This window comes from Cebus imitator, unplaced genomic scaffold, assembly GCF_001604975.1.
Source record: "Cebus imitator isolate Cc_AM_T3 unplaced genomic scaffold, Cebus_imitator-1.0 Scaffold43, whole genome shotgun sequence".
In the NCBI taxonomy this organism is placed as follows: domain Eukaryota; kingdom Metazoa; phylum Chordata; class Mammalia; order Primates; family Cebidae; genus Cebus; species Cebus imitator.
The window spans coordinates 5,025,566-5,039,583 of NW_016107358.1; the positions used below are offsets into that span (position 1 = coordinate 5,025,566).

Here is a 14,018-nt window from a genome sequence, read left to right on the forward strand (position 1 = left end):
TCAAAAAAAAAAAAAAAACAAAACAAAAAAATTAGCCGGGTGGGTGGCGCATGCCTGTAGTCCCAGCTACTCGGAAGGCTGAGGTAGGAGAATTGCTTGAAAAGGGAAGGAGGAGGTTGCAGTGAGTGGAGATCATGCCAACACACTACAGCCTGGGCATCACAGTGAGACTCAATTCCAAAAAAAAAAAAAGTTTTGTGCTTACTTCTTTAGAACTATGAGTGTTATCAATTAGAATGATTTTGGCTCCAATTATGCCTTTCTTTTTTTTTTTCATCTTTTAATATATGTATTTTTTTTGTAGAGACAAGTTCTCGCTATGTTGTGCAGTCTGGATTTGAACTCCTGAGCCCCCATGACCCTCCCACCTCAGCCTCCCAAAGTGCTAGGATTACTGGCATGAGCCACCACACCTGGCCTTCCAACTATATGTCTTTTACTCACATTCTTTTATAATAAGTCCCGAGTTAGGATAGCTATAGTATCACTTAACTCAGTAGCTTAACAAGACCATCAAAGACTGGGAATTCTTCCAATCTTTCAACTCTGCCATGTGGAAGCTTCCTCTATGTGGGAGCTTCCTTTATAGTCACAAACTGGCTGCAGCAGCTCCAGACATCTCATCCCTTATATCCCCACTTGGTAACAACCAAAGCCTGGAAGACACAGTAAAGACACAATCTTCTGTTCCTTTTTAAGAGTGAGGAAAATGATCCCATAGTCCCTACTTCCAGTCATATTTCCCCTTAAATCTCACTGGCTAAAATATTATATTATGTACTCATTCCTAATCATCAGAAAGGAAAATGGAATTATGATAATGACTTAGATAAGTGATTCACAACCCAAGCTGCTCACAGCATCATTTGGGGAGTTTTCAAAAACTGTTAAACTCTAAACCAATTAAATCAGAATCTTTGGAGATGGGCCTGGGCATTAGTATTTTTATAGAGCTCCCCAAAAGATTCTGATTAACAGTGAAGGGTGAGGACCAGTGACTAGTCTAGTTCTTAGATGAGTCGAAGTTCACCTCCTTGGGCAAGGGAGGGACCCAGCCTTTCTTTAAACACGTGGTTGACCTGGAATAGGGAGAGAATGACTTTGCCATGCCCATCACGGTATTGTGGAGATTTAAAAATTAGTGGCCAGGTGAGGTGACTCGTGCCTGTAATCCCAGCACTTTGGGAGGCCGAGGCAGGTGGATTGCTTGAGGCCAGGAGTTCAAGACCAGCCTGACCAACATGGTGAAACCCTGTTTCTACTAAAAATACAAAAATTAGCCAGGCGTGGTAGGCGTGCCTGTAACCCCAGCTGAGGCAGGAGACTCACTTAAACCCAGGAGGCAGAGGTTGCAGTGAGCCAAGATCACGCCACTGCACTCCAGCCTGGGTGACAGAGTGAGATTCTGTCTAAAAAAAAAAAGGAAAACTAGTCAGAGCCGTTGAGGCACCGGCTACTGATACATACTATAAACATGGAAGATGGTTTTTATTTTTGTAATCTTGAGCAGGATACTGCATAATCACTGGACATTAAAGAAACAAATTCCTGCTTGTCTCCTTAGGCTCAGAGCCACTCAGACATTGGGAAGCAAGTTTGTCAAGATGACAGAGAACCAAGGTAATGGATTCCAGTTATGAAACAGGAAGTTCATTCATGAGTTTCTGGCACCCCTCCAAAGTGACGTCTTAGCCAGAAATGGGATAACTGGATTTCCCCACTTCTCTTTTATCATCCTCAATGAGAGTGATCAGATATTAGAGCTAGATGGAACCTTAGTCAAAATCTGGCTACTTGCCCCGTCCCACCAGGTTGCCACCCATTTCAAGTCTGAAGAGACAGAGACACCTGGACCTTATGTAATTACTGGGGATTACCTCAGGAGTCTGTGGCAAAAGTCAGCTTCTCCCCTTCCTGCTTCCCCGCCCTGTCTCTGGCGCGTTCTACAAACGCGCGGCTGTTTCTGTGATCTTACTTAAGCGTATGTAACCTGTGAATGCTGTATAGGAGGTCCTAATGAACATGATTTAGCTTTAACACTCAGTTTTCTAAAGGGACACGTGGGGGCAGCAAATGTTTAGGAAAAAAAAATTCCAGTTCTAGCCTGTACTGTCTACATATGTGTATATACTTGGGAAACGTGTGGGAAAGGGATATTTGAGAGCTTCTTTTTCTTTTTTGTGGTTTACTTATTTGATATTGAGATTGTTTCTGAGCCATGTGCCTCAACATCGGATTGGGGATTTCAGAGAAAGTGTTAGTCACCGTGATTCAATTTAGCTTCCAAATGTGCCTCTGCTAAGAGACTATTAAAAGCACTCATAAATAGGACATGTGTCTTCTTTGAAAGGAGTGTTTGTTAATTTTGAGTCATATTTTCTTTTTAGAAATTCATGAGATTTGATGTCACAGAGACTGGAATAAGTATAGTCAAACTTATTAGTGAAAATTTCTTTAGGTGTTTTCATAATCCATTTCCATTGTTATGATTATTGATGAATAAAACATTTTCTTTGGTAGATACTTCTTTTTTCCCCCACCTTCATTTAATGTTTCCATTCTTATTGTCAAGTTTCTTATCACTCCCTAATAACTCTCAATCAAATAATGATTCCTGGGTGATTATTCCTGTTTTCCTACTATCACCTGTTGATTTGGAAAGGCAGAACTATACCGTAAGAAGCTTTGCTAATGTATTGAAAGATAAAACGATAATACTAAATACTAAAAGTGATACCAAAAGTGGAGTCCTGGCACTAGTATTATATTGCCACAAAATATCAAGCATGTATCCAACTGTTCAAGACACATTAAAGACACAGGTAATTTGCAGACATATTTAGGCTTGCAGTTTGCATTTTTTGGTTTTCTTGTGGATTTCAGTGGAAGTTGAGGTCATTCATGGGAACCAGTCACCAAAGAAATGTCAGTATTAGAAACCCAAGAGCCATTTCTCTAGCTTCTTCCAGAATCAAGGCTTTAGTGGTAATTTCTATCAACACTGGACATTTCGTTTGCAATTAACAATGAACACATAGCATTATGTTTAATTGCAACCCGTTTAAAGCTGATTGGATGCCCAGGTTTAAGAACATTCTTCAGTCAAAAAGGTCTTTTAATCAGGTCTTTAATCCTGAGCACAATCTAGGACACAGCATCATAGACTAACTCATTGGAGTGTCATCATCTAATCCTAACCACCCCCACCACCAACAGGCCAAATAGCTCTGGGCTCAGTACATACATTTGTACTGGGCTCAGTGCACACATCTAAACTAGGCTCAGGATGCACCACTCACAGTGAGGGGCCTTTTGTAATGAGAGCTCTAAGGCTCTAAAATTCTGTTTCTGTTAGTTTCTTCCTCAGAATAAAACTGTGGAACGCATGGTGAATTCCCTCTCTTTGGGAGGTTTGAGCCAGGCTGATATTTAATCACAAACATCACGAGTCAAATTCTTCCTACCTAGTGTTGGCAATGGAACACACCAGAACTGCTAAGGCCAAGGAAATCCCATTTTTTGAAGAGAGTTTCCTTTGTTAGCTTCTCTTTCTAGTAGTAAAAGTAAAAGAAAAAAGATGTTAAAGATGTAAATATCCTAGGGTTTTTTGGGTTTTTTTTTGGTATAAATATCTGAACACAACAAGAGTATGTCATGTAAACTGGATATGTACTTTTTACATTTTACTTAATCTGAATTTTACACAATCTTTGCTTGAATGCTCCAATAATGAAAGGAGAAAATGTGTATTTAAACCATTTTTAAGTATTTATTCTTTATTTAGTACACTTGAGTTTCATTCGAGCTATATTTTAAAATGTAAAAATGCTAAGAAATTAAAAGCAGTCAAATGCTTTTGTCTGAGTCTTTGTTCAAGGAAGTATCGTAGACAACTTTGCCTTTAAAAGATCTTGAGGCAAATGAAAACCAGTTTTTCAGAATTAGAAATACCACAATTAACTTAGTATCCTATAACTTTGGTATTTTAAAAAATAATTCTCAAAGTGGTGAGTCAAGTCAGAAAGGGAACTGTGTGTAAATTGTCAGGTTTTGGCATTTGTTTCCAACTACTTCCAGAGAGAAATTTTCATTTTTATTCTTCTCAGCACTACATTTCAAAGGAAAAATCATACAATTCTTACAGTCACAATACCACAGCTAAAATTAATCATAAAGACTGTACAATTTACATCATAAGATTCAGAAAGAGCACATTTTGAGTTTGAAAATAAATGAAGTGATATGTGCTATGTCCATTATTGAAAAAAAAAAAAAAAAAAAAAAACCTCATATACCTGATCAGGCCTTGTTAAATTTTCAACATAAATTTCTAATGCAACTTACTATGTTGACATAAATACACAAAAAAGTGTCATTTGAACAGGGCCTCCCCAGGGTTCCAGAGCCTGGAACAATTTAATAAAACAATTAAGTACTGTTTTATTGAGGGGGGGAGGAATGAGCTTTTAAAACAAAACAAACCAAAAGCAAAACAAAACCAAACCTCTCCAGACGGAGAATCTGTGAGTTTTGAGCATGTGATTGGAAATCCAGAGGTAGCTTGATTGTCATTTTGAGATCCTTCACAAGTAACCTTGCAGAGCCTCAGACGACTGATGGGCACATCTCTTTTGCTAGATAGCCTTGCAGCAATACGTGTAAAAGTAGTGAGGCTTCACTATTAAGACATTCCCAGAGATTAAAACATGGAAATCTGACAAGTTTTAACAGCAATCGAAGTGTGTGGTTTGGAGAAAAAGCACTGGAGTCTGGAGTCTACAGGTCCCGTCGAGCACACGTGGAGAGGATGTGCTTCCTTTGGGAAGGCAGGAGAGGCTTAAGAGAGTGTCTTCACTTTAAAAAAACACAGCCTTACCTCGTCTGGCAAAGTTAAAGTGAGAAATCCTGGAGAAAATCTCAGAGCACGCATCACAACCAGTCCCGCCATTACTCAACTTAGACAAACTGAAAGTAAACGGAGGCTTGTCCGAGTCTGTCCGCGACCCTGGGCCCCTCCAGGCAGCGGGAACACCGGGAGGACCCCTCAGGGCCGACACCAAGGGAACCAGGACCGAGCCCGGCGACTGCCGGGGCTTTGCAAGGCAGAAGGTTTTCAGACTTCCGTCCCAGACTTTCAGGAGACTGGCATCCATTTAGGAGACTCTCTGTCTCCACCAGCCTCTAAATTCTGAATGGGAATAAGCCCAATCGGCTCCCCACCCCCCAGCCCGCCCGGGTTTGGCGCCAGAGCGCCCTCCAGGCAGAGGCACGATTGCAGCCGGAACCACCAGCCCAGCGGGGGCGCCCTACCCTCGGCACGGCCGTCCCCGCCTCCCGCCGCAGCCCGAGGGGCCGGCCTCCGAGCCACCCGGCTGTGCCACCTGGGAGCTGGCCCGGTCCGCAGAGCAAAGTGGCGGCGGTGGGGCCGGAAGCTGGAGCGCGCTGCGAGCCAGCGGCCAGCGCACCGCCGGGAAGCGACGCCCACCTGTTTGCTCAGATATTGTCATTTCCAGGCCGTGACACTTGGACCCTGAATGGTGATCAGCCTCCTCACCTGAGGCAAGGCCGAGCCCCGGGGCACACATCCTCGGGTAGACTTAGTAGCCAGAGGGTCAGCGGCCGAGGCCGCCGGCTGCGCGCGGATCTCGGAGCACAAGGCGTGCTCGCCTGGAGGTGGTGCCTAAGGCTGGGGTTGCTGCAGGTCCCCGAGGCCCGCTCCAGGAAAGCGCATCCGAGCCTCTCCACCCAGCGACTCAGGGACCTTTAGGTACAAATGTAGGCCGCTTACATCTCTGGTGGAGAGGATATTGTAGAGGGCGCTCTGCCATTGGGTGCGCACCTGATCAGAGAACTTAGCGAGTTTAGGGATGGAGAAGTAGGATGGAGAGGAGAGCGAAATTTCATTCCCTCTAATTTAGCGGGAAGAAGTCTATGATCGAGGATTCCTGGCTTTCCGGACTTTAGATTCAAGGAACAAGGCCCAGGCGCATAGACTTATCGAGCCAGACGGAGACTCAAGGTAGCGCGTGAGGAGTTGGGAAGACGGGAAAGAAAAGGCAGAAGAGGGGAAACTGGAGAAAAAGAAGCCCAAAGGTGGAGTAAAGTTATGCCCAGTCCCAAGTAAACTTTATTCTAACCTAGAGGCTGTCGCGATTTCTTAGACGTAAAGACACCCTATGCTGTGCTTGTAAAGCTGTGTCCCACGAAAACCGGGAACGCAGCCGAGATTATCGGGAAACGCCGAGTTTGTCGGCTCTTGCTTAGCAGTGCTGTTCGACTTGTTCTTAAGTTGGCTAATTAGAACGCAGAGCAGTTTGAGAGGTTTAGTTTTGCCATACTTAGGACTGAGACACGCCCTGTTTTTCAAAGGAGGGACCGATAAAGCCGGGGTCTGAAGTTTTTCACAAGGCCAAAGATGAGGAGTGGCTGCAGTTTAGAAAGTGAATCCCAAAACTCTGCTACAGATGGAGGCACACTTTTCCTACATAGCTCCCAAATTTGGGTTTTACTTCCAGATACTCTGATTTCTTTGTGGTGTTGACCCACTCAGGCATCGGGACTTACAACCCTCCAGCTGATTCTAATATGCAGTCAAGTTTGAAAGCCACTGCCCTAAGACATCCATTACCCCCAGGAAAGGTTTTTTGGAGAAGGAGCAGGGACCCGCTCCCACTTAGCTCTTGGCAATTGTGCCAGCTTTGGATCTAGCTCCCTAGTCATCGAAAAGTAGAATCCTTCATCTTACAGGTGTTTTGTTTTTCAAAGTGACACAGCAAAACATTGACTCTCCAGTGGCATCAGCCATGCAGGAATTATGAAAGATGAAGCCAGCTCCCCCAGGCCTTCAATTAGTGCAAATGATAACTTAGCACTGAGAATTCTGCCTGCCATGTACAAGCTCTTTCAGCCACCCTGACTCAGGATATTCCATTAGGAACCAAAGTAATCTCTCAGGGCTAGTGATTGCAGACTTTTCGAGCTCGTGTTAAGGAAACTCAGAGTCTCAGATTCAGGCTGGTTCACATGCACTTTCATCCAGATTCCCCCAAGCATCCAGACTCCTCCAAAATGCATCTGCTACGTTAAGACTGGCTACAGAAGAAGCCTCGCTGGTGTCTAGAGTGTCCAGGAGTGACGCTGGGGAACGGAGGTGAGGGGGTGGGGGCAGTATTGGATGTCCAGGATCGTTCATGTACAAACTGAAAACCTGGTTATATTAAGTGGTGAATTACTGATACCAAGACTAGCAAAATAGCCCCTTTTCAGCGGACATGGAGGGGAGGATAATTCTCTTGACCTTTCCTAAAGGCAACTCCAGAGGCAGAGGCACCACATAGAACGCCCCCCCCAAGACCTCCCGCCCCCACCAGGCACCCAGCTGTGCTTGGGTTTGGATCCCTAAAGCGTTTATCACCTCACTCTAGACAAGGCAGAACCTGGAAGGAGATAACCCTCGGTGGCTGCGTTGGGTCAGGGATTACTTAATAACTTCCTAGGATTTCATTCTCTCTCTCTTATTTCTGCACCATTTATTTGCAGTGAAAACTGCCTCATGCTTCCTTAACCTCCATCTCTCCAAGAACAAGTGCATAACATGGGAAGGGGGGACCAGGGATTGGAGGGAGCAAAAGCCTCCTCCACTGGTCAAGAATTCCCTGCGTACTCCAGTTGCTGAGGACGAGAAAAGGGACCTTACAGTCTTCAAGAACTCGCTTTTTTACTCCCCCCACCCTCAACGCTTTCTGCTGATCTATTTGGGGGCCTTTGGGAGCATCTTCAAAGACGCTAGGAAAGCAAACATTGGAGAGGGGGCTGCAGATGTGCCCATTCCATAGATACAAGAGAGCCAATCTACACTCTTCCAGCCCCAGGCCCAGCCCTGGACGGGGATCCTGGTCACACCCCGGCTCTGCAGCTCAAGGTTCCCTATGTCTTTCCGGGCCAGTCTGGACAAGACGCGTCCCCGCGATTTATTCTGCATAAAAGTTGGGAGAGTTCCCCTTTCCTCCATCCCTCCCCGCTCCCCTGCCCCCCCACCCCACACTCTGCTGCGGTTCTCTGCTAGGGTTTCCCTCGGGGCAGATTACTTTATGACAGGGTGTGATAAGTGGTGATTTTGTTCCTCTTTTGATGGCAGGATTGCTTTGTAAACAGAAGCGCAAACCCGTTCCGATAGTGGTTCCGCACCAGTGCTCAGCAGCCGCCCTGGCACAGCGGGCAGCCGAGACGGCTGCTGCACCTGTCACCTAGGGCCTAGAGGGCCGGGAGGTCGCTCCTGGAGTGGGCGCACTGACCAGTGACGCGCTCCTCCAGCCTCCAGGGCGTTCTTATGTTCTGGGCCTCTGGGCTTCCCCGCTTGCGGCACACCTCCGGCCTGTACCCATCGCTGTCAATTGAAAGCGTGCATTCTGGAGAGCCACAGCGGGACACCCCTAATGTACACCCTTCCTTCTTCACCTTCTCCCTGGACGCCTTTGCTAAGGGATTTGGCTCATTTTCTTTTCCTGTGGTTGCTGGTAATTCTACTGGTAATTCCTCTGGTCTAATCCAATTGGAGAGTCAAGAGGGCTTCTGTGCCATCGAGGAATCGGTCTGATTGAAGACCCGAAATCCCACGGTGGGAAGATGCCACTCGACTTCCCTCACCTTGTCCTTTGAGTAGCCCAACTTTCCTTCTTCCTGGCCCTGACCCTGAGGGCCAGTTTACTACTCCAAGGGGGACCAGGAAGGAACTAGAGTTTGAGTTAGGTTTGCTCTGCCAAGGGCAGGGAAGACCAGCCACTATAGGAGATAGGGGAAGAGGAGAGACCAGACCAGCAGCAAGAGGCCACTCAACCTGCCCAGGGATCTTCAGCTCCCCAGGGGGAGAGTGAAGCTGAGGTCATCACCCCAGTGAACTCATTGCTCAGACTTGGGTCCAGATATCCAAGTTCCTTTAAGAAACGTTGGGCAAAATCGCCAGGGGTATAGTGCTTGATGGTAAGTGAAGAGGTGGAGTGAAAACGTGGCTCAAGCAGGATTTAACCCTAAGGCAGTGATTATTCCCTCAGCAACTTTGGGGTTGATGGCCCTGGGAGGAGGATGGGTTCCACCCGCATTTCTGACACCACAGGCCTCAGAGAGCCTGAGCTCAGCATTACCTGAAGCTGGGAGCTCCGCTAAACTCGATACTAGGCCATCCCGCCCCTCCCCGAAGCTCAGGCTTCCCGCACTGAATGGCGCACAGAAAAGTTTGCGATAAGTGTCCCAGGCCTGTTAGCTGCGGAACCTGCTTCGTGGTGGCAGCGCCAGGAGTGGCTGGGGGACTCCCGCGGCTCTCCCTCTCCCATCCCAGGGGGAGGAGGGGGGAGCCGCGGATCTCTGATTCAAAGGATCCCAGAGCCGCACCTCCCGAGACATTTGGGGTGCGGAGGTGGGTGGCCAAGTGCAGTTAGTGGCCTTGGGTCTGCCCGCACTGGGCGCAGCTGGCTATCCAGACTGGCTGCCAGGAACCTGGAGAGCTGAGGAGGCTGGGAGGCATTTCCCCTCCCCACCAATCGTGGCACCCCCGGAGGTGGCGCCGTCTTGCTGCTGCGGAGCTGCGGAGGAGGTCCGGGTGGGGAAAGGCTCTGAGCGGTGCAGCAGGTGTTTGAGGAGCGAAGGGAGGACGAAGATCTGGCAGGACTGGGGTTCTGAGGAGGAAATCGCAGGAGGTGCAGATGACCAGTTCCCGGCTGGGCTGCGGTGTGTCTAAGAAGGGGCAGTGGGGTTTACATCATCTTGAATAGAACAGGTCTTGGGCGCTGTGAACTCTTCTTGGACCGGGCAGTGTAGACCGTCCTGGACAAGGCTCCGCAGCCTTTCTTGAGCGCATATTGCTGGCCCGGCGCTGTGCTAAGGCTTTTGCGCACATTCCCCTGTTGAATTCCCACCAATTGTCCACTTTACAAACCAGGAAACGGGTCAGACAAGGTCAGTAACTTCCTCGGGATCACACAGCCAGTACATGTAGATATCAGAGTTAAATGTGGACCCCAAGTGATCTCACTGCAAAGCTAAATTCTAGCTCCAGCATTCCACCTCTCTCCACCTCTCTCCCACGTCGTCCTCCCCCTAGGACGTGCACAGATGCCGAGGGTCCTCTCTGCTAAGGCCTGGGCTGCTTCACTTCCAGTTCACCCTGTCCACTGTCACCCAACCCTATGTGGCGCCTTAGCTTCGCACTTAACCCAGCTCTCAGCTCTGCCTCCCGCTTTCCGCACGCTCGGGTCCCCCACCCCAAAAGTACCTGGGGTGGAGACGGCGCACCCCACGCCCCACCCTGGCCCTGGAACGCGCCCGCCCGTCCTTCCTAGGCTTGGTCGGGCCCGTCCCGCGGGGCCTGAGGTCGCCTCCAGCCAGGGTTTCCCCCGCGCGGGCTAGAGGAAGCGGTCGCGAGCTGAAACCTCCGCTCACTCTTAAGAGAGCACAGCGACCCTCGTCTCCATCCCGGAGAGCAGCAGGTGCTCCCTTCGCGCGTCTTCCACTCTGAAAAGTTAGTCACCACTCTATTTCCACCGTCTGGAAAAAGCAGGGAAAATGTACTGATGAGTTAAAAACATCATCTAATTTATTTACATTTTCACCAAAACAAAACAAAACAAAAAAACTACCCACAGAAACTCCCAGACTTGAGCAAGATTCTAAGGCAGGTTCAAGAAAGTTTTAAATCAACTAGGATGGGCACTGGGCTGAGAGTCCTTTAGTCCAGGGATGAATAAAATGCGGAAGCGATGAGGGGACTCCAGGGAGAGGCACCGCTACCCCACCCCTGAGAACACCGAGAGGGTGCAAAGCCTCCTGGACGGGGCCCTGGGTCGGAGGCTCGAGAGCACGGTTAGAATGGGGAAGGTTTTGGTGCCTGGGGGACAAGTCTCTGCTCCACAGCGTGGAGCTGACCTTTTACACATATTTGCCTGACGTTTCAGAGAAGACGACTTAAAATTGGTTCTTTGTTCGTCTCTAAGTCTCTGCGACAGCAGGCAGGGAGGGTAACTGGGCCTGCCCCAGGCGCCCCAGGCCCAAACCCAGGACAATTCGATATCCTTGCCGCGGGAATGGGACTGGCACCCTCCCTGCGAGAAAGTGGCCCGAGGCCAGTCTCCTCACCGTCACCTCCCTCCCGGCCAGGTGCGGCTCCTGACGGAGGTGAGCTCCGGGAGCCCCAAATCCTGTGGCTTCTTTTAAGGCTCCCCTCTAATTAGAAGCAGCGGTGAAATCACTTGAGTGATTTTATCTGTCATGGGAAAGCAAACCCTAAACCAAACTTCAGTTGCCCATCCCAGAGCCACCAACGCCCCCATTCTTCCTTTAAAAAGTTCTAAATGGGAAGATAAAGCTCTGGAAACCATAGAGGAGTGGGGGAGGGGCGGAGAACTGTGAACGTGGGAAGAAGGGGTGGACCTCTGTACAGAAGTGCTAAGTGTGAGTGTGTAAGAGACAGAGCGTGTATGTGTGTGTACAGTTTCTCTTCTCTGTCTAGGGTGGGAGGAGACCAAACCTAGAAGCCAGAAGTGACACAGAATCAGGAACGTCTTCACCTATTGAGCAACACTTTCATGTGGAATCTAACGCTGAAGTGGCCCTGGGGGGTGACAGAGTCGGATCCGCTAAGGCCAGCCGCGCCCTGCGCCTCGTAGGCGGGTGGGGAGGCGGGGACGGCGACCCATCCCCACTCTGTCCAGGTGCGCGGGGATCATCAGGTCTCTTCTACTGGTCTTGCCGTTTCCCAACCCCTGACCCCTACCCGGGAGTGGAGACTCCTCCAGCTCAAAAGTTCCGAGGGGAGGGGAGCCATGGGTCGAGGCTGTCGAAGCACCCACCACCGGAGTGCGAGAGCACACACACTCAAACCCGCATCGCACCCAGCACACTCCAGCAGTCAGTCCACTTCGGTTCCCGGGCCAGGGACTGACTGGGAAAGCGGGTTGGGGCTGTTGGGAAAAGCTGGAGCTGATGGCAAGATTGCCGCGGCTATAAATCCATCACTTCCCAGGTCAGCTCGGTGAGGCGCTGGGACTGCAGCTGGCGGAGTGAATTCCTGGGCCAGCGCGCATGCGTCGGCAGGTAGCAACCCAGCTCTTTATGACCAGGTGAGATGTTGGTGAGCAGGTAAAAAAGGAGGATTTGCCTAAGCGATTCCAGGGAGCGGGCCCGGCCGAGCCCTCCAGCCCATGCCCGGCGGGGACCAGTCGCCAGGAGCGCCAAGCCGCGATGTCCATACTTGCCAAAATGGGGGACTGGCAGGTACGGGGGCTTTGCCTTGGCTGGGGTTGAGGTGGGCGGGGGTGGAGTAGGGGAGGGGGCCGGAGCGGGGAGGAGGAGAGGAAGCGCCGTGGCCCAGGGCAGGGGAGTCGTAGGTGAGGCGCTCCTGGCAGCGCCCAAGAGAGCTCCCAGGAGACAGCAAAGACAGGAAAAGCAGGCGGCGACCGCCGCGCTGGGGGCAAGGCGCGCCGCCCGCGGGGCCCCGTGCCGGGGAAAGTCCGGCGCACGCTCCACAGGTGGCCCGGTGGGTCACTTGTGGTTTGTGCCGTGGCCATTTCCCCCACCCGCCTCCCTACTCAAGCAGAAACTTGGGAGGATGACTAATTCGGAAGGGGGTAGGGCGCAGGCCTGGGGTTGCTGCGCGCGGCAGTGTACTTTCCCAGCCTGCCGCGCCTTCGGGCTCGCGGTAGACCCCGAGGTTGAGTATGGGACAGATCCTGGTGCACCTGTCCTGGTACTCCCAGGTTTCGGGGGATCTAGGATGTGTGGCGAATAGAAAGGGGTCCGGATGGCCGGGTCGCGGCGGCAGAGTGTTTCTTTGGGAGACACTTAAAAGAGTTTGCCCAAAGTTTAGCTACCAACTCACTCCGCTCCCTGAAATGGGTTTTTGCTGCCTGGGGTACGGATGAAGGAGTGTGTGAATGGGGGGTGACGAGGCAGGAGGTCGCGAATTTGCCAAAAACAACGCCTGCGGAACTTGGCTCTGCTAGGCCGCGGGCAACACAAGGCGTCCAAGGCTTGCTCTTGTCCTTCCTGAGTCCCGGATTCCGACCCCGGCCAAGGAAGCATTTGTCCAGTGCTCTCCTTCCAACTTCCAGACGTTTTCTCTTTGGGAAACTGCGGCTTTGGCCAGGTTGGTGGCGGTAAAAGGCTCTGCCTCTAACCGATTTCATCATCAAAACCGCGAGGCCCTGTTTTCGCCCCAACCAAGGGAGATCTGGTTAGGGGGAGATTCTGTGTGCCCAAAACCCCGGGGGACAATTCGAATCTAATGCCCTAAACTCCCCACCCCACCCCAACCAAATCGAAGCCTTGCTACTCCTGGGCGAGCTCTTCTCTTGTTTCAGATTTAGGCCATTAAAAGTAAAGTTCTGAGAAGTGCAGTTCTCACTAAGCTACCTGGAGTTGGAGGAAGAAAGGCCTTTTGCATTCTGTACTTTTCCCCCTTGTACTTATTAATCAAGAGTGAGCTGTTTTATATTCTTCCCCCTAGCTAAGCCTCACTAAATGCTATTTCATCCCCAAGGTTAGATGAATCTTGTGGTTTAAGGATGCAAATCCCATACCAGACACAAATCCCCAGGAACCCACACCTTGCCCTCCCCGCCCTTGTGGGCTAAAGGCCCTTCCTACCCCTCTTCTTTCGAGGCTGAAGACTGGGGGAGTCTTTTGATAGCAGTCTTTGGGTTTTGTCCTCAAATCCCAGTGAACTTCGCTGCAGAATTCCTAGGCCTGAGAAGGTGCCTGTTGAGTAGGTTCGGGCCGGGACTGGGCCTCCTGTGGGTTCACTGAGGTTTAGAAGCCGAGAGACTGCCGCAGGAGGAGTAAGAGGGAGCCGCCGGCCTGACTCCTGCGGGCTCATAGTTAGGCAAGTGGCTGGAGGCCTGGATCTCGGGTGGGGCCAGCGCATTTGGGGCCCGGAGGGGCCGAATCTGCTGTGCTGGGCCTGTTGGGCTCCCGGCTCCCGCTGGGCATTGACAATCAGGGAAAATAGTCATTCTGGCCCCTCACTGTCT

At 50.3% G+C, this 14,018-nt stretch overlaps 2 protein-coding genes across 2 annotated transcripts in view; both read left to right on the top strand.

The window, feature by feature from the left end:
• The window catches only part of CUNH6orf52 (chromosome unknown C6orf52 homolog), a 365,015-nt gene that overhangs the window by 205,504 nt on the left and 145,493 nt on the right, over positions 1-14,018 (top strand). The gene's annotated exons all lie outside the window — the stretch shown is intronic.
• Positions 12,028-14,018, top strand: part of TFAP2A (transcription factor AP-2 alpha) — a 23,032-nt gene continuing 21,041 nt past the window's right edge. Inside the window, exon 1 of the mRNA XM_037737843.1 lies at positions 12,028-12,264. Within this exon, the coding sequence (XP_037593771.1) occupies positions 12,232-12,264 (33 nt within the window). The 5' untranslated portion in view covers positions 12,028-12,231. The remainder of the gene's footprint in view (positions 12,265-14,018) is intronic.